Source organism: Rattus norvegicus, chromosome 12 (genome assembly GCF_036323735.1).
Source record: "Rattus norvegicus strain BN/NHsdMcwi chromosome 12, GRCr8, whole genome shotgun sequence".
Taxonomy (NCBI): Eukaryota; Metazoa; Chordata; class Mammalia; order Rodentia; family Muridae; genus Rattus; species Rattus norvegicus.
The window spans coordinates 27,777,933-27,795,955 of NC_086030.1; the positions used below are offsets into that span (position 1 = coordinate 27,777,933).

An 18,023-nucleotide genomic window follows, 5' to 3' on the forward strand; every position below is an offset into this window, starting at 1 on the left:
CGCTCTGTAGACCAAGCTGGAACTCAAAGATCCTCCTGCCTCTGCCTCCCGAGTGCTGGGATTAAAAGCGTGTGCCACCACTGCCCACCTGACTTTCATTAAACTTTCTGTCGTCCTATAATCAAGTCAGAATACTTATAGCTAGAGGGGTAGGGAGGATGTTTAGAGTGGCTCTTTCTCAAAATAGCCCAGGCTGACATCGTAAGTAGTTGAGGATGACCTTAAACCTCGAACCTTCTGAACTTCCTGCCTGCATGTCCCAAGTGCTGGAACTTCCTTTTCCTTTCTTTTCTTTTTCTTTTCTTTTCTTCTCTTTTCTTTTCTTTTTGTAGAGAAGATCTCAGTAAAGTTCAGACTGGCTTTGACGCTTTTTTTTTTTGTTTTTTTTTGTTTTTTGTTTTTTGTTTTTTTTTCGGAGCTGGGGACCGAACCCAGGGCCTTGTGCTTCCTAGGTAAGCGCTCTACCACTGAGCTAAATCCCCAGCTCAGACTGGCTTTGAACTCACGATTCTTCCATTTCTTTCTGCTGAGAACCTGGATTATGTGTATGCTACCATGCCCCCCCCTTTTTTTTGGTTCTTTTATTCGGAGCTGGGGACCGAACCCAGGGCCTTGCGCTTCCTAGGCAAGCGCCCTACCACTGAGCTAAATCCCCAACCCCCCATGCCCTATTTTTAAAAAAAAAAAATTTATTTTTTTATTTTGTAAATATTTATTTTTATTTATTTATTTATAAGATAAGTACACTGAGCTGTCATCAGACACACCAGAAGAGGGCATCGGATCCCATGACAGATGACTGTGAGCCACCGTGTGGTTGCTGGGAATTGAACTCAGGACCTCTGGAAGAGCAGTCAGTGCTTTTAACCACTGAGCCATCTCTCCAGCCTTGCTTCTCATTTCAATTTTGGTCCAAATTAAAAAGTATTCCAAATCTCCCTTGCGTTCAAACTGGCCTCACAGAGTTGAAAACATTTTGTTCCTGTTGCTGACTCATGGCAAAGGAAGTTAAGATTCAGAAACACTACTGGGGAGCTAGAACAATGGCTCAGTGGTTAAAGGGTACTTACTGGCTGCTCTTCTAGAGGACCCAGGTTCAGTTCCCAGCACCCACATGGCATCTCACAACCAGTATGTAACTGGATGTTCCAGAGGATCTGACACCCTCAACAGACAAACATGCAGGCAAAACACCAACGCACATAAAATGAAAATAAGGAAATTAAAAAAAAAAAAAAAAGAGGAAAGAAAGAAACACTATTGGGCATGGTGGCTCATGTCTGTAATTGCACTGGAGAGGCTGAGGCAGGAGAAACGCTTCCAGTTCCAGGCTAATCTGGGTTACAGAGAGAGTTCCAGGCCAGCCTTGGCTACAAACTCTTAACTCTGACTCGAAATTAAAAAAAAAAAAAGTGGGTGGAAAATAAAACAGGAAGTTCCCAGTTTAAAAAGGACCATCTGGGAATGTGCTAGAATCAGGCCTGCTGCTGCGGTCTATACCCCGCCCCCCGCCCCCCATAGTGTGTCTGTGCCTGTGGGTTCCGGATTCAGAGAAGGAGAGAGGACCAGGGAGTTTTGGAAGCCCTGCTCTTCACCCGCATTCCCTGCCGCATCCCGGGGGCTATGAGCTAGGCTTTGTAAGGGGAGGAGACAAGGTAGTGCAGTAGGGGTCAGCATGGACCCCGCCTTGGAGGATGGAGAGGATGTAGCTGTCAGGGCTGGGGGTGATGAATAAATTGTGTGGGTGTTGTTCCAAAGCGAGGCTCTGAGCATGCCGGTTCCAGCTGTGTGGGCTCCTGGAATTCATAGACATTCTCTCCCAGGGAGCCGTGCCTGGCTGGAGCCTCACTTCCGCCTCTCCTATAAACGTGTCCCTGACAGTCCTGCCTCTGGGACAGCAATGGTCACTGCATCCCAGAGACTTCCTGTCACCATCTCCTACACAGACACCATCTTGATTGCTGGCTTGAGGAATTTAGAATCACCTCACAGAGAACTCTGGGCGTTCTGTGAAGGGGCGGGGGTGGGGGCGTGGGGGGTGGGGGGAACGACTCACACTGGATGTGAGCCGCATCACAGACCAGGTGACTGGCTGCAAGGGTAATGAATGAGACCAGGCCTCATGCAGATGGCTCAGGAGTTAAGAGCACTGGTTGGTCTTCCAGAAGACCCGAGTTCAAGTCCCACCATCCACATGGCACTTTACAACTGTCTGTAGCTCCAGTTCCAGGGGACCTGACACCCTCACACAGATATACAGGCAGAAGAACACCTAGGGCACATAAAACATTAAATCTGAAGGAAAAAAAGACCCCCAAGGAATAGTACCAAACCCCATAAATTCTTTTTTCCCTCTCTTTTACCCACATACCAAGGATGGTTTTTAAATTAAGCACTGCAGGGACCAAGGGGGATGAATAGGCACACTATGGTAACACACAGTGGGTCAGATAGCAGACACCCACTGAATGACTAACGGGAGGAGAGCACATACCCTGTAGATCCGAGGCTCGAATTAAACGAAAAGACAGAAGTTCAGGGCGAAGTGGGAGTAAATTCCATGGGAAAGTGGTGCTTACTCTGAGTGAACGAGTGAACGTGGGGCCTAGAGCTTATAGTCTACTCACTTCAAAGAGACCTGGGCTTTTCTAGCATCTGAGTATCCCCTCTCAGTGGACCCCCTGTCTTTTCTTCATGTGTCTCAAGCTCTCTATGCCCTCTGTCTGGGACAGGGATCAGATTCCCCACTGGTAGGGCAGCCATTTGTCCACTGATAGGGACCCTCTCATTCCACCTCTGCACAAGTGCTACAAAAAAAGCCCCCCTGCCCCCTTCTCAGGGCATGGATATGCAAATGACTGGTGGGTAGTTGGGGGTTTGTCACCAATCAGGATGGGCCCCTAGCCTTTTCCCTGGGGGGGCCAAAGCTTCAGAGACACTAGACAGCAATCCATTTGACAACTCACATAGCTACCAAATGACTAAGGGCAGGGTTGTGTATACAGTGTGGATACCCTGCACGTCAATCAAGCTGCTCAGAAGGCTACTATTAGTTATACTCAACAGGAGGGTAAGGTATACACCGTGGATACACTCAACCAAGAGGTGATTCACATCCCAGGCAAGATGGATGCATGTCGGGGACTGTGAAAGATTCCATTATCCTACTTAAATGTACATTTATGAACTGGTGTGTGTGTGTGTGTGTGTGTGTGTGTGTGTGTGTGTGTACTGTTTAAGAGAAAGAGAGAGAGAGAGACAAAGAGAGATAGACAGAGACAGAGAACCTCACTATATAGCTCACATTAGCTTCAAACTTTCACTTTTCCTATCGCTGCCTACTAAGGTCTGAGATTACATGCCTGAAATTTCCAGAAGTTTCCATTTCAATATTTAGGACTACAGTGGTTGGCTGTGGGTAACTGAAACTTCAGCAGGTAGAACTCAGGCTGCGGGGGTGTGTGGAATGAGTAGAAGTATGGGGAGCAACCAAGGGGGGAGGGCACTTCAGTGTACTTCAGTGTACCAGGCTGTAAGTATATGAAAAGCTTTTGAAAGAGAAAGGTTATCTCTTTGTTGCCCCAGATTCCCTTGTGTGTGTGTGTGTGTGTGTGTGTGTGTGTGTGTGTGTGTGTGTGTGTGTGTGGTGTGTGTGTGTGTTGCTGCCACGTTCCCATTTTGCAGTGAGTGAGACTAAGGCATAAAGGTAGGAAAGGTTGTGGTTCAAGGTCACATGGAGAGAGGGTGGGGCGCCTGGTTCTAGATAACCTCCTGCCTCCATAGGCTGGGAAGGCAGAGAGATCCCAGTGCTCATAGCCTGTGGCTGGTTAGAGGGCAGGAGAGAGAAGGCAGAACTTTTGGGAGAACCACTGTGGCAGAGGTTTCTTGGGCAAACAGGATTTATCCCCCTCCCCTTTTTCAGTCCCGGGAGTCTCCCACTGGGGCTTAAAGTCAGCACACTGTTGTGCCTCTGTAACCTGTCTCACCCTCAGTCACAACAGCCTGTCCACTTTACCGTGCAGCTGGAGGACAAAGCAGGATTTGAACACCCACCCACAGTGTGATTTCAGAGGGAGGAAGCCGTGGCTGTGCTGGCAGTGACAAACACATTTTCTGGGAGGCATTGCTCCAGTTGGTGCTGCTGGCCATCGGCAGGGGCCAGAGGGACGGCTGGCTCAGTCTCCTAGCACTGGTCCCAATAGGACCCCTTGTCCATCACCATACTGCACTTGAGCTGTTCTAGTCTAGGAAGCCGATCTAAGTGGGGTTCTCTATTTCTGCTTGCTGCCTTCATTTGTGGGGGGGCAAGGGGATTGAGACAAGGTCTTTTTATGTAGTTATGACTGTCCTGGGGACTCATTGTGTAGAGCAGGCTGAACCTGAACTCACAGAGATCTCCCGACTCTAACTACCCATTGCTGGGATTAAGGGTGTACACCATTGCGACCTAGCAATTAGGACCTTTAGTTAAGGTTTTTTTTTTCTTTTGAAAAATATTTATTGAGTATAAATAAATGTCCTATACATTAACTATCAAGAAATATTCATTATTCATTACAAGCCAGGCTATTTACCGAGGGAACCATGGGATCAAAGTAGTAACTCATGATGCAGTAGTGACAGTTCATTCCAACAGTAGACAGAGTAATGACTTGCTCACATGACACAACGAAACCTATCAAAGGAGGCCACCACTTAAAGCCGTCTACAGTACCACAATAGACAATGGTTCTGAAAATACTATCAAGTCTCAACCCCGTCAATACTCTTTATCTTATTAATACGTCATCATTCTACCAGAGAATTTAGAGTCTCATCTCCTTGTTTTAATTTCAGATTATTGGTTTTTTTTTTTGTTTGTTTTTTTTTTTTTTTTTTTTTCTTTTTCTCAGAGCTGGGGACCGAACCCAGGGCCTTGCGCTTGCTAGGCAAGCGCTCTACCACTGAGCTAAATCCCCAACCCCGGTTTTTTTTTTGTTTATTTGTTTGTTTTGGTTTTTTTTTTCTTTTCTTTTTTTCGGAGCTGGGGACCGAACCCAGGGCCTTGAGCTTGCTAAGCAAGCGCTCTACCACTGAGCTAAATCCCCAACCCCTCAGATTATTGTTAATGAATGAAAACAAGTCATACAAAGTCAAAGGTACTTTTCAGTTAGTCTTTCCTAAGGGGAAAAAAAAATCAAATTTTAGTAAAGAGCTTCCCCCAAGCAATGAATTCCTTAATGGAAAAAATAAAAATACAGGAGCAGTGTAATTAGCTTTTCCTCCAAAGAAAGGAGAGAAACCTAAATCTGGCAAATTGGGAAATATTTCCTAGTACCGGAATACTTTTTTTTTTTTTCTTAAACATCACACGCTGGAATGCTGCAAGTCTACAAAGCTGGAATCTGTGGCAGCCCAAATTCATCCACCAGCCTTGTCTTTTGTGTCAGTGGGAACGCCTTCTGGAATTGCCAGTGCAGAAGCTGCTTGGTCCAAGTTAAGAGCTGTCGTCATCAGCCAGAAGCTCGTCGCCCGGCGCATCAACTCTGCTTCCTGGTCGTCCTCATCCAATCTGGGGTGCCGTGGCTGCGGCCCGGGGCTTCCTGGATCCCGTTTGCATCTTCCACCATGTCTTCTAGCTGGCCTTGTAAATCCTCAATCTGGTCAATTTTTACTTCCTTGTAAGCCTTCTTCATTCCCTTTACTCCCAATTTCATTGCATCAGTCTTGGTGTCCTCCGGTGACTGGATGGTGTAATTAGCTTGCTCCGTGTTAAAGGACTGTTGGGTCAGGTTGTCTCGCTGCTGCTCACACATCCGTTTTTGCTTTAAAACCCTCAGGGCTGGGGTTGGGGATTTAGCTCAGTGGTAGAGCGCTTGCCTAGCAAGCACAAGGCCCTGGGTTCAGTGTCCAGCTCCAGGACCCTCTCTCATCTTCTTGATTTGGTCCTTATATTTCACCAGTTCAGCATCCAACAGGGAAATCTTTTTGTCAATGGATTCTGCCCTGCTATCCACCGTCCCAATGCAGTCAGTCAGGCTAGGTGGCGGAGCCCTTGGGTTTCGCTTTTCCGAAGAATCGGTTCATCTTGGCCGGCGGCGAGGAAACCCAAACACTGGAGAAATGTTAGTCAAGGTTTTTTTGTTTTTTGTTTTTTGTTTTTTTTCCGGAGCTGGGGACCGAACCCAGGGCCTTGTGCTTCCTAGGCAAGCGCTCTACCACTGAGCTAAATCCCCAACCCCTTGGTTTTTTTTGTTTTTTTTTTTTGGTTTTTTTTTTTTTCTTTTCTTTTTTTCGGAGTTGGGGACCGAACCCAGGGCCTTGTGCTTGCTAGGCAAGCACTCTACCACTGAGCTAAATCCCCAACCTCCACCCCCCCTTTTTTTTAAAAAAGATTTATTTATTATATATAACTACACTGTAGATGCCTTCAGACACACCAGAAGAGGGCATCAGGTCTCATTACAGATGGTTGTGAGCCACCATGTGGTTGCTGGGATTTGAACTCAGGACCTCTGGAAGAGGAGTCAGTGCTCTTAACCACTGAGCCATCTCTCCAGCCCCCCCCCCCCCTTTTATATATAAGTACACTGTAGCTGTCTTCAGACACACCAGAAGAGGGCATCAGATCTCATTACAGATGGTTGTGAGCCACCATGTGGTTGCTGGGATTTGAACTCAGGACCTCAGGAAGAGCAGTCGGTGCTCTTAACCACTGAGCCACCTCTCCAGCCCCTAGTCAAGGTTTTTATTGCTGCAAAGAAACACCATGATCCAAAAGCAAGTCAGGGAGGAAAGGGTTTATTTGGTTCACATTTCCACGTTGCTGTTCATCACTGAAGGAAGTCGGGACAGGAACTCAAGCAGGGCAGGAACCTGGAGTCAAGAGCTGATGCAGAGGCCATGGAGGGTGCTGCTTACTGGCTTGTGCCTCATGCCTCCTTCCTCATGGCTTGCTCAGCCTTTAAAACCCAAGACCCCAAGCCTAGGCTGGGCCCTCCCCCATTAATAACTAGTGTTTTAAAAATACCTTACAGCAGGATCTTATGGAAGCATTTTCTCGATTGAGGTTCACTCCTTTCAGATGACTCTAGCTTGTGTCAAGTTGACCTAGGACTAGCCAGCATACACCCATATCAGAGGCCAGAGTAGGGTTCCGTGCATTCAAGTTTCTTATCTAGGAGCCCTTATTAGTTCCTAAAAAGAGGACCTTGGGTAAAGGTGTTCCCAGGTCTTAATCTATTCCCAACATGCTGTCTTCCCCCCACTAGAGGTTGAACTTGAGGCTTTTATACATGTTAGATATGTGCACTATGCCTGAGCCACGCCCCCAGCCCCTCACTGGGAGATTCTAGGCAGGTTCTCTACCACCGAGCCACGCCCCCAACCCTTATTTACTGTTTGAGACAGAGTCTCGTAGTTTTCCCCGGGTGGCCTTGGATCTTTTCTGCAGTCCAGCCAGTCCTTTGCCTTCTGGATGCTGTGATTTCAGGTCTCAGCCAACACAATCTTCTCATACAAACACCTGCTCCTCCTTCATTCACACAATAGAAACCAATTTTCTGTTTGTTTAGTTAAAGACAACTATGTCACATTTGTGATCCCATGTGGGAAGATGAAGCTAGGGGTTTGCCGAGAGTTTGAAACTAGCCTGAACTACATGGGAAGACTGTCTAAACAAACAAACAAATGGCGGGGCAGGGTGGTACACGCCCGAAACCCTAACACTCAGCAGGTAGAGGCAGAACTAGGAATTCAAGGTCAGCCTTAGCTATATAGAAAGTTCTGGGCCAGCCAGGGTTACATGAGACCCTGCCTTGAAAACCAAGAGAAATAGGAGTGGACATTGCTAATGACCTGGTGACCTTTTGCTCTCTGTAGAGCCAGTCCTTCCTCAAATTCCTCATAATGATTATCCCAGACTCTTCCCTCCCTAGACCTTCACCTTCAGGTCTCTATTACTAGAGCCCACCCTAGGGGAGATGTCACATGTCCTCTAGAGCCTACTCACCTCTGTGCTGTCTCAGGCAGAGGCCACACCAGCTTCTAGGCCTTTAAGCTGTGAAGCCCTCTTCATGGTCACGTGCACTTCGCAAAAGAGTTTCTATAGTCAAGCTAAGTTTGATCCAGCCTGGCCAAGTCAAGCCGAGTTTTCATTCTCGCTTCTCCGTGGGTCCTTTCACTGCGGGTCATGACACCTACAGGGACGACGTCTCCTCTCCACTGTTTACACGCTGGCCCCATCTCGGGCCGAAGCAGTTATAAGTGGTAAAGCTACTTTAGGGCAATGGGCCTGTTGTTTCTTAGTCCTGTTCTGCATCAGGCACTGTAGAGTCCCTTCCCGAATGCCACAGCAGTTGAACCAATGACCGCCTAGTGGATCTGAAACATCTGAGGCCCAGACACTGGGGCTGTAGTGATATATGAGGTTCAGGTGGGATTGGGAGAGAGCGAAGGTAATCCAAGAAAGGCCAAAGGAGACAGCGCAACGATTGTGAAGCCAAAGTACCTGGAGTAACAGGAGAAGGCTGGCTCTCAGCCTGTGGGTCACGACCCCTCTGGAGATGGCGTATCAGATGTTTACCCTACGATTCAGAACAGTGGTGAGACTACAGTTATGAAGTAACAAGGAAAGTAATGTTATGGCTGGGAGGTCACCACAACATGAGGAACTGTATGGAAGGGTTGCAGCATTAGGAAGGGTGAGAGCCACTGTTGTAGATGTGGTTCTTCCAATAAAGTGGCCTCCATTGCCCTCAGATAAGCTCTGCCCGAGTGGATACGAAGACACAGCTCAGTTCAAAGGGGATATGAGATGGTTTCTCGTGGTGACCGTGGCTGAGAACACAGATTTAGGCAACTCAAAACTCTGTCTTCCAAGGAGGCATCGATCTCATTAAGTTTTTTTTTATAGAAACAGAGCAAAGAAATTTATAAACCAACACACTTTTTTTTCATTACAGATCTATTTTTTAATTTTATGTGTTTGAGTGATTGCCTGCAGGTATGGCATGTGTGTGTGCCACGTGTGTGCCCGGTGCTCACAGACACCAGAAGAGGGCATCAGATGCCCCTGGGACAAGTTATAGGTAGCGATCATGTGAGCTATCGTGTGGGTGCTGAGAATCGAACCTGGGTCCTTTGCAAGAGCAGTAAGCGCTCTGAACTGCACAGCCATCTTCCCAGCTCCAATCCATTTTTCAACTCGTGGAAGCACGAGAGTGGCAGGTCACAGCACAGCTGGGCGACCTCTCCTACCGAGATGCTATGCCTTAGCTTTTGGGTTGAGTAAGCTAGTTGCCTGCTAAGCTCATACATTTCAAACGCCTCACCTGATAGTCACAAGGATATTAGATCAGGTACGGAGCGAAGGAAGGAACGGCTAAAAAGAGTAAGGCTAAAGATAGCCCGAGATAAATTTTAATTAGGCTCTGGCCTGTAACACTCCCACCTCACCACACATTTAAGAAGTTCTAAATGGTTGATCGGTCCTGCAGAAGGTTCCGTGTGAGATGGTGTTTCTTTCCGGAATTCCTATGTACATCTGCGACAAGTGTACCAGGACCGGTCCTGTTGACCCTTCTTCACTTTGCCTTTTCGAAGGAGGGCGTGGGGAGGGCCACTGGACCCTCACCTGAGATTCCAGCCATTCCTTCCACAGAACTATGCTCTCTCATTATACATAGCCTGGAGGTGTGCTCTAAGGTCATTCTAGAATATATAAACTGGGGGAAGTTAACTGAAGACTCTCAGTGTACGTGGGCACTCATGAACCATCATCATCCATGCTGGATGAAGCCTTTCCATCAGAGCTGCGTTGGGATCCCCCATGCCCTGTCGGTAAGTCCGATAAACTTGGCGGTTCCACTTGGATGGTCTCTGAGATTCTTTTTTTAGGTTTATTTTTATTATCTCACGTGTCTAAGTGTTTTGCGTGCATGTATCACCATGCACCAAATACCTGCGTGAAGAAGAGATTGTAAGCCCCTGTATGGGTCCGGGGAATCGAACCTGGGTCCTTTGCAAGAACACCAGTTCTTGCTCTTAAACACTGGGCCTACTTTCCAGTCCTGTCATTTGGGATGTTATGTGGAGTGAGTAGATGCTGTTTTTGTCTCCCTAGGGAAAGGACTCTTTTCGTTTTGTTTTGTATGAGACAGGATCACACTATGTATAGTCCAGAAAGCCTAGAGCTCACCAGATAGATCAGGCTGGCCTGGAACTCATAGAGATCTGCCTGCTTCTGCCCAAGTGCAGGGGGGTAAAGGTGTGAGCCACCACACACACGTGGCATCCCTTTCACTTCCTCCTCCACTCTGTATTCACTCCTGGCCTCCGGGGACCGAACCCAGGGCCTTGCGCTTCCTAGGTAAGCGCTCTACCACTGAGCTAAATCCCCAGTCCCTTGCACCGGAAGCTTTTGACTCCAATCCCCCCATCCCTTCCTTCCACCCTGCCCCCCACCTTCCATAACTACCTCTGCTCTGTAAGCAGGGAGCACTCTGGTTTTCCCATCTAGAGACCTCTACTGTAGAATCTGTTTTCCTTGTCTGTCCATCCTTCCTCTGATCTTTGGGGGCTCCTAGGGGAGGAGCATCTGATCCAAGAAAGAAGTCTCAAAGCTTAGAGACTGACTCTCTCACCCCCAGAGAGCTTGCCCCATTCTTTCTTTCTTTCTTTCTTTCTTTCTTTCTTTCTTTCTTTCTTTCTTTATTTATTCGGAGCTGGGGACCGAACCCAGGGCCTTGCGCTTGCTAGGCAAGTGCTCTACCACTGAGCTAAATCTCCAACCAGCTTGCCCCATTCTTGGGCTGCCATTTTGCCCCTACTTGCTACGTGGGTCGAAAACCACTCAAAACCAGATTGCATTCGGTTCTAGTCGCCCAGAGACCGCTCTTTCTCTACCAGGTCTGGATGTTTGAGCTGAGCCTGGACTCCAGCTGGGCAAGCTTGAGGGATTGATTACGACTGACTGTGACCAGGGGTCGCTGCCCCCATTGATCATCACCCTGAGTGGATCCAAGATAACCCGAGAATAGCTGGTAAGATAGCATCGTGTTTGTTGCATATGGGGATGCTGCTTATTCACTTTTGTTCGGATTGTCTGGACCCCAACATGAATTCCCTCCCTCTCTTAAGGGAGAAGGACGTACCTAGGAAACCTAAGCAGCCCAGGCCAGTGCCCCTTAGCCTGTTTGGGCATTCCGTTTCCTGTTCCTTCCTGTCGTTCCTGGTTGTCCCATGTGGAGAGGCAGCGTTCTAGTAAGTTCTATGCCTCTTCTCACTCTTTCACAAAGCCCCCACAGAGCAGCCTCTTTTCTGCTACTCTGTCACCCAGACCCAACCCCTGTGGAGGGCTCTGTTTGCACCGTCCTGCCTGCCCTGCATTCATCCTCAGATCGGACTTACCCCCGCCCCTACCATTGCTACCCACCCTACTCCAAGTTACAAAAGGAGCCCCTGCCCAGGTCAGTGAGCTCAGCATTCACTCCTCCTGAGGAGCCCAAGGGCTTAAGCCTATGAGCACCAGACTCCTGGAAGCCTCCACTTTACAGCCCACCAACTCCCTCCAGCATCCCCATCCTGGGAGTTCAAGTGCAGATGTCTGCCTAACTAGTCCTGCCCCCAAGATGTATGCCTAACTAGTCCTAGTTAGTAACTCTTGTCCATCCAGTGGTCCCCAAACCTTACAGGACTCTATCCTACCTGTCCTCTACCCAACTCTCATTTCTCATACTTTTTGTATATGAGTGCACTGTAGCTGCCTGCAGACACATCAGAAGGGGGCATCAGATCTCATTACAGATGGTTGTGAGCCACCATGTGGTTTCTGGGAATTGAACTCAGGACCTCTGGAAGAGCAGTCAGTGCTCTTAACCACTGAGCCATCTCCCTAGCCCCAATCCTGGGCTGATTCTAACCTTCTCTTCCCATGGCATCCCTCAAAGCTTCAGAGCTGTAACCAATGTCTTCCCTCCCCTTGAAGCTGAATGGTGTCTCTCTCCTTTCTGGCCCTAGCAGGTTACTCTTGTATTTGGATCTCCAACTTCAGCGTCTTAGTAATTCTCTTTACCGGGCTGCTTGTGGCCCTCTCACAGAGTCTCTGGGACCCTCCCAACCTACCAGAGCTCAACCTCTATGCTCAGAGGCTCTCATGACTGCCCTAGGGCATCCACCCCTCTCCAAAACTCTCTCATCCTTTCTGTACTGTCTTTCATAACATAGCCAATGTTATGAAGACTGTCCATGTAGGCAGTTAGACTTATAGCCCAGGGCTGGCTTCCTGCTTCAAAACCCTTGGGGTGCCTCCCTTTTAACATAGGAGCCCTCAAATTCATCTGCTACCAACCGATTACTGTCTCTACAATCTCCTTGAGCTCATAAGTCACTCAACTCTCTCTCTCTCTCTCTCTCTCTCTCTCTCTCTCTCCCCCTCCCTCGCTCCCTCCCTCCTTCCCTCTTATATTTAACAGATACATACACTGTTTATTTATTATTTGGCTTTTCCAGACAGGGTTTTTCTGTGTAGCCCTGGAACTCGCTCTGTAGACCAGGCTGGCCTCTAACTCAGAGATCTTCCCACTTCTGCCTCCCGAGTACTGGGACAAAAGGCATGTGTCACCACCACCCGGCTTGTATATATATTGTTTATACAAAATCTTTTAATCACTTTTTGATGCCGTAAGACTTTTTTGAAAGATATTTTATTTTACCTTTTATTTGCATGAGTGTGTGGCCAGCATGTATGTTTCTGTGTCATGTGCATGAAGTGGTCATGGGATCCAGAAGAGGGTGTTAGATTCCCTGGAACTGGAGGTGCGGACAATTGTATGTTACCATGTGGATGCTGGGAATCAAACCTGGGTCCTCTGGAAGAACAGCTAGTACTTTTAACCACTGAGCCATCCTTCCAGCCCCAGCTATAAAATTCTCAATCCACCCACATTCCTTCCTGTAGACTTTAGCCTCACAGAGGACCCCCACTCTTTGATTGATCCCCCTGACTTCTTGCTACATTCTTTTTAAAAAAAGAATTATTTATTTTATGTATATGAATGAGTACATTGTCTCTGTCTTTAGACACACCAGAATAGGGCACAGGCCCAGTTACAGATGGTTGTGAGCCACCATGTGGTTGCTGGGAATTGAACTCAGGACCTCTGGAAGAGCAGTCGGTGCTCTTAACCACCGAGTCATCTCTCCTGCCCCCATAAGGGCTTTTTAAGGCTATGCCACAGAGGGGTTGGGGATTTAGCTCAGTGGTAGAGCGCTTGCCTAGCAAGCACAAGGCCCTGGGTTCGGTCCCCAGCTCAGGAAAAAAAAAAAAAAAAAAAAAAAAAAAAAAAAAACAAAGGCTATGCCACAGGTGATTGCACCTTAGAGGTCCAATCCCCACCCCTCATCACCACAAAGCAGGCGGAGCTCATCCATCTGGCCAGGGTTCTGACACTACCACACCAAAAGGTTGGTGTCTCCATTGACTCTAAATACGCACACCACATCCTCCATTCTCACGCCTTCCTTTAGCAAGAGAGGGGATTTCTCCTTTCACAAGAGACACCTATAATTAATAGCCAGTTATCTACAAACTCAATCAGGCCATTAGCTTGCCCCCAAAGCAGTAGCCCACTGAAGTAGCCCAAGGCTACTCCTAGGGGGCACGATAGAAGCCAGGGCAAAGAGAATCTGTGGAGCTGGTTACATCTGAGCTCAAAAGTGTCTCCAGACCCTAACTCTAAGACTCCTAACCGTCTGATGACCCTCCCGGTCTTTGTGTTCCTACTCTCATAGGTCCAGCTTCCATAAGTAGAACCGCGCAACCAGGCGCCTCCCTGACTTTCCCATCACTCCTGGACTCAGTAAGCGACCCCTGCCTTTAGAACTCTCAGGACAGCTTTCCTGCCTCCCACCACTGTGGGCCACTGGTGAAGAGCCATGGTTCGTCCTTGGGTTTTCTGTGTCCTCCTGTTCCCTTGTTCCTCTGCCCACTCGGACAGCTGGATGCCCCTTGTAAACCTCACCCAACGCCTCCTCCGGGATGCTAACTCTTCCTTTTCTTCCAACTGCTGGGTCTGCCTGTCCATCCAAACGCAGCGCTCTCTAGCCGTGCCAGCCCCACTCAGGAGTTGGACAGAGACACCCATGAAACTGCGTATCATGTACTCGGCTCGGACCCTCTCAGGCTCTTACCCCATTACCGACCTTGAGAGACGCCTCCAGAATTTCCAGCCATTGACGCCTCACTACTCTTTCGTCAATCCTGACCGGCGGGCCATTGCTTTCCTCCAGGTCACCAGTATAACAGGCATACTTCCGATACTTTCCCGGCTCACCCCGGTGAAATACCCCAATGACCGCTTCTACGAATCTGCCCAGCGCCCCATATGGGGGTCACTGTCTACCCAGACGATCCTCACCGCCCAGGCCCCTCTCTGCATATCCCGTTTCTTCAAGAATTCAAAATATGCCACCTTCGTGGGTAATCTCTCTGCCTCTCTTTGCAACCACACCTTTCAGCTTTCCCCCTCTGCCAACCACCAGTCCATTGATCTGTCCACCAGCTATGCATTTGCCCCACTGATGGCCATGCCAGGCCTTAAATGGAGAAACCCCTTACACTTTTCAGGACCCCCTTCCCTAAACTCAGGGAAACCTCACCACTCTTGCCCGGTAGATGACATCCATTGTCACACCTACCCCACCACCCCCTGGAGGTACTGCCCTTCCTTCCTGTCGTCTAGCACCTGCTACAATCTCACCTTATTCGAACCCAACAATGTGAGTCACCCTATTACCCTGTCTGTAGACACCACCTACTTCAAGATTAAACTCCAGGGACACAAAGACCCCTATCCACTCTTTCAGTACCAGCCCCTCATGGGGGCAGCCCTCTCGGGACAATATTCAATCTGGGAGAATGAACCCAATGTCCAAGAAAATGGCGGGCTCACTCCAAATATCTTCTCCCATCTTGTCTCTTTAACATACTCCTTCTGTCTCAACTCCTCCGGCGTTTTCTTCCTCTGTGGAAACTCAACTTATGTCTGTCTCCCGGCCAATTGGTCGGGCGTCTGTACTCTTGTCTTTCAATACCCGGATATTGAACTCCTTCCTAACAACCAAAGCATAATGGTTCCCCTTTTTGCTACAGTTCCCTCTTCTGTCCCCGCTTCTCGCCGGAAGCGAGCCCTTCATCTCCTTCCTCTTGCAGCCGGTCTGGGCATTGCTTCAGCCCTCGGGTTAGGCGCGGCTGGGATCGCCACCTCAACCATGTATTTCCAAAAGCTTTCCAAGGCTCTCTCGAACAGCCTAGACGAAGTGGCCACATCCATCCTCAGCCTCCAAGACCAAATAGACTCACTGGCGGGTGTCGTCCTCCAAAACCGCAGAGCTCTGGACCTCCTTGTGGCTGAGAAAGGGGGCACCTGCCTCTTCCTCCAGGAAGAATGCTGCTTCTACATAAACCAGTCTGGAGTAGTCCGGTATGCGGCAAGGAAACTTCGAGAAAGGGCATCGGAACTCGGCCCAAGCTCGAGATCGTGGATCCAGCAGCTGGGACTGGGACCCTGGCTGCCCTCTTGGTTGACTTCCTTCATGGGACCCATTCTCTTTATCCTGGTAGTGCTTGTTTTGGGGCCTTGTCTTCTCAATTGCCTGACGCATTCTGTATCCCGGCGAATGAGTTCTTTCATTCACACCACCACCAAAGGGCACGTGGACAAGATCCTTCTGCATCGAGAGACCCAGTACAAGAGACTTCCCCAAGAACCCCAGGAGGAGGATTCCGTCTAGTTGGGAGAGGCTACACGAACCATAACCAATCCCCACCCCGTCTCTATCCACCGATCTATAGAAATGAACATCATTCGTGTTAGCCACAACCTGGCCGCTTGGAAGAACTAATCAATTTTGCTTAAATGGTGGTTAGTGTCCCCCAAACCATAGTCATCGTTCTAGGCTTGTTTTTCCAGATGCCCGACACTCCTTGCCCCGTGATGATGGCTGGCCATTGGAGATGTTTATGATGTTCATGATTATCTACATACTCCAGACACTCTCATAACTCTCTGATCACTTCCGGCAACAGAAGCTTTTGAGCCCCGCCTCCAATCCCTCCAACTTCCGTTAGCACACAGCGGTCTTTCTGGCTTCCCCGATCTGGGGACCTCCCTTCCCAAGTTTTTTCTCGGATTAAACCCGTCCTGTTGTAGGAGCTGCTTACACCCTTGTTTGCTGTTCCCTCCTTAGGCCTCGCAGCCACCCCTCCCCCATGGGCTTCTGAACCAAAGGGATATGTCTGGATGCTGGCTCCCCAGTTCCAGAGACAAAGACCAGCCTTGAATGCACTTCCCTTCCTTCTGCTGCAGCCATGAACAAGACTGTTCTAGAAAGCTACATTTACTCAATTGACAAGGAAACTCTATTATTCCGAGAGGGGCCTGTGGTCTTACTCATGCCACATGTCCTTCTTGTTAGGGGAGAATGGCCCCCATAGGTTCCAATGGTGGAATACTGAGTCTCCCAGTAGGCAAAGCCATTTCCGGAGGTCTTGGGGGGGTGTGTGGCCTTGTTGGAGGCGGGGAGCCTCTGGAGGCGAGCTTTGAGAACTTAGAGAGGAAGGCCACATTGAGTTTACCGTCACTGCCTTGTGCTTATGGTGGTTCAAGATTTTAGTCTTCAGCTTCTGCTTTTGCTTCATCTGCCATTTGCTGCACGCTCCTCTCCCCGCGCCCCCTCCCCCTCCCCCCAGCTTCCCCCCCCATCCACGCTGTTACAGACTCGCCTCTCCAGCACCATAAAACAAATAAACCCTTCTGCTATGCGTTGCTTTGGCCATGATGTTTTATCACAGCAATCAAAAAGGTAACAGCATGGATATTTTATCCAGCATTCTTTTTTTTTTTTTTTTAATTTTTTTTTTTCGGAGCTGGGACTGAACCCAGGGCCTTGTGCTTGCTAGGCAAGTGCTCTACCACTGAGCTAAATCCCCAACCCCCCCCCCTTTTTTTTTAATGAAATGTCCAGGCTGGACCTAAACTCGCAGTGATGCTCCTGCCTCAGCTTCTTGAGTACTGGGACCACATGAATATATCACCACACTTAGCTCTAGCTTTTATTATTTATTTATTTATTTATTTAGTCAAAGTCATAAACTAGTGACATTCCACCTGCCTCTGATGCTGTTTTGGGAGGAAATAGAAGGACCTTAATGGTGTGAATTCCCAGAAGGGCCCAAAATACTCAAAAGAAATAGGTTCATGGTTAAGAGTGTTTGCTTGTCTGAGTTTGGTCCACAGCAACCAAGACTGGGTAGCTCTCAGGGCCTGTAACCGGGCTCCGGGGAATCTGATTCTGACTCAGAGAAAACTGCACTCAGGTGCGTACACGTACACACATAATTAAAAACAAATCTTTAAACAGATGTCCCCTTAGGCTTGGTACTGTTCTTAGGGCAAGGCCGGAGGAAGAAGACAGCGTAGAGACCCCCTGTCTCCAGGCAAAGAGCTCTCAGAGACCTTGAGTATGATGGTGCGTGCCTGTCATTCCAGCACTCCGAGGTCCGAGGCTGCAGGCTGGAGAGTTTGAGGTCAGCCTGGGCTACATAATCGAGACCTTATCTCACAAAGCCGAAACTATGCAGTTTTATTTACATCTCTCAGGAAACCCAGAAGGCTGGAAAAAAAAAAAAAAAAAAAAAAAAGAAGCTTCCAGGACCTCAGAAGCCCATGTCGGGTCAGCTGATAGCTGACAGAGCCCTGCGTCCCCATGACGACGTCAGTTTCCCTTCCCCTGTCAGCAGTACCAACCAGAGGCATAGAAGCTCGGCTTCCTCCTGGGCAGGAAGAATTCCGGACGAGGTAAGTCCAAGTGTCTGGAAACAGCCTGGTGGTGGCCTGCTCAGCAGACGTCGCCATGGCGACGCCACGCCCACCCGGATGCAGAGGGCTATACTGTAAGGCTAGGCTACCTCTGATCTAATACACAGAAGCTACTACCGGCTTCATCCAAACAAGAAATTCCACACAAGGGCATGACTGTTTCTC

General features: G+C 48.7%; 1 protein-coding gene and 1 pseudogene across 1 annotated transcript; one reads left to right on the forward strand and one right to left on the reverse strand.

The window, feature by feature from the left end:
* Window positions 1-4,970: 4,970 nt before the first annotated feature.
* On the reverse strand, window positions 4,971-6,156 carry Chmp5-ps3 (charged multivesicular body protein 5, pseudogene 3; annotated as a pseudogene).
* A 3,591-nt stretch (window positions 6,157-9,747) lies between these two features.
* Ervfrd-1 (endogenous retrovirus group FRD member 1, envelope) lies at window positions 9,748-16,800 on the forward strand. Its single transcript, NM_001014771.2, has 2 exons — window positions 9,748-9,819; window positions 13,771-16,800. Exon 2 carries the CDS (start codon window positions 13,915-13,917, stop codon window positions 15,769-15,771), a length of 1,857 nt encoding a protein of 618 aa, NP_001014771.1. The 5' UTR covers window positions 9,748-9,819; window positions 13,771-13,914; the 3' UTR covers window positions 15,772-16,800.
* Window positions 16,801-18,023: the final 1,223 nt, after the last annotated feature.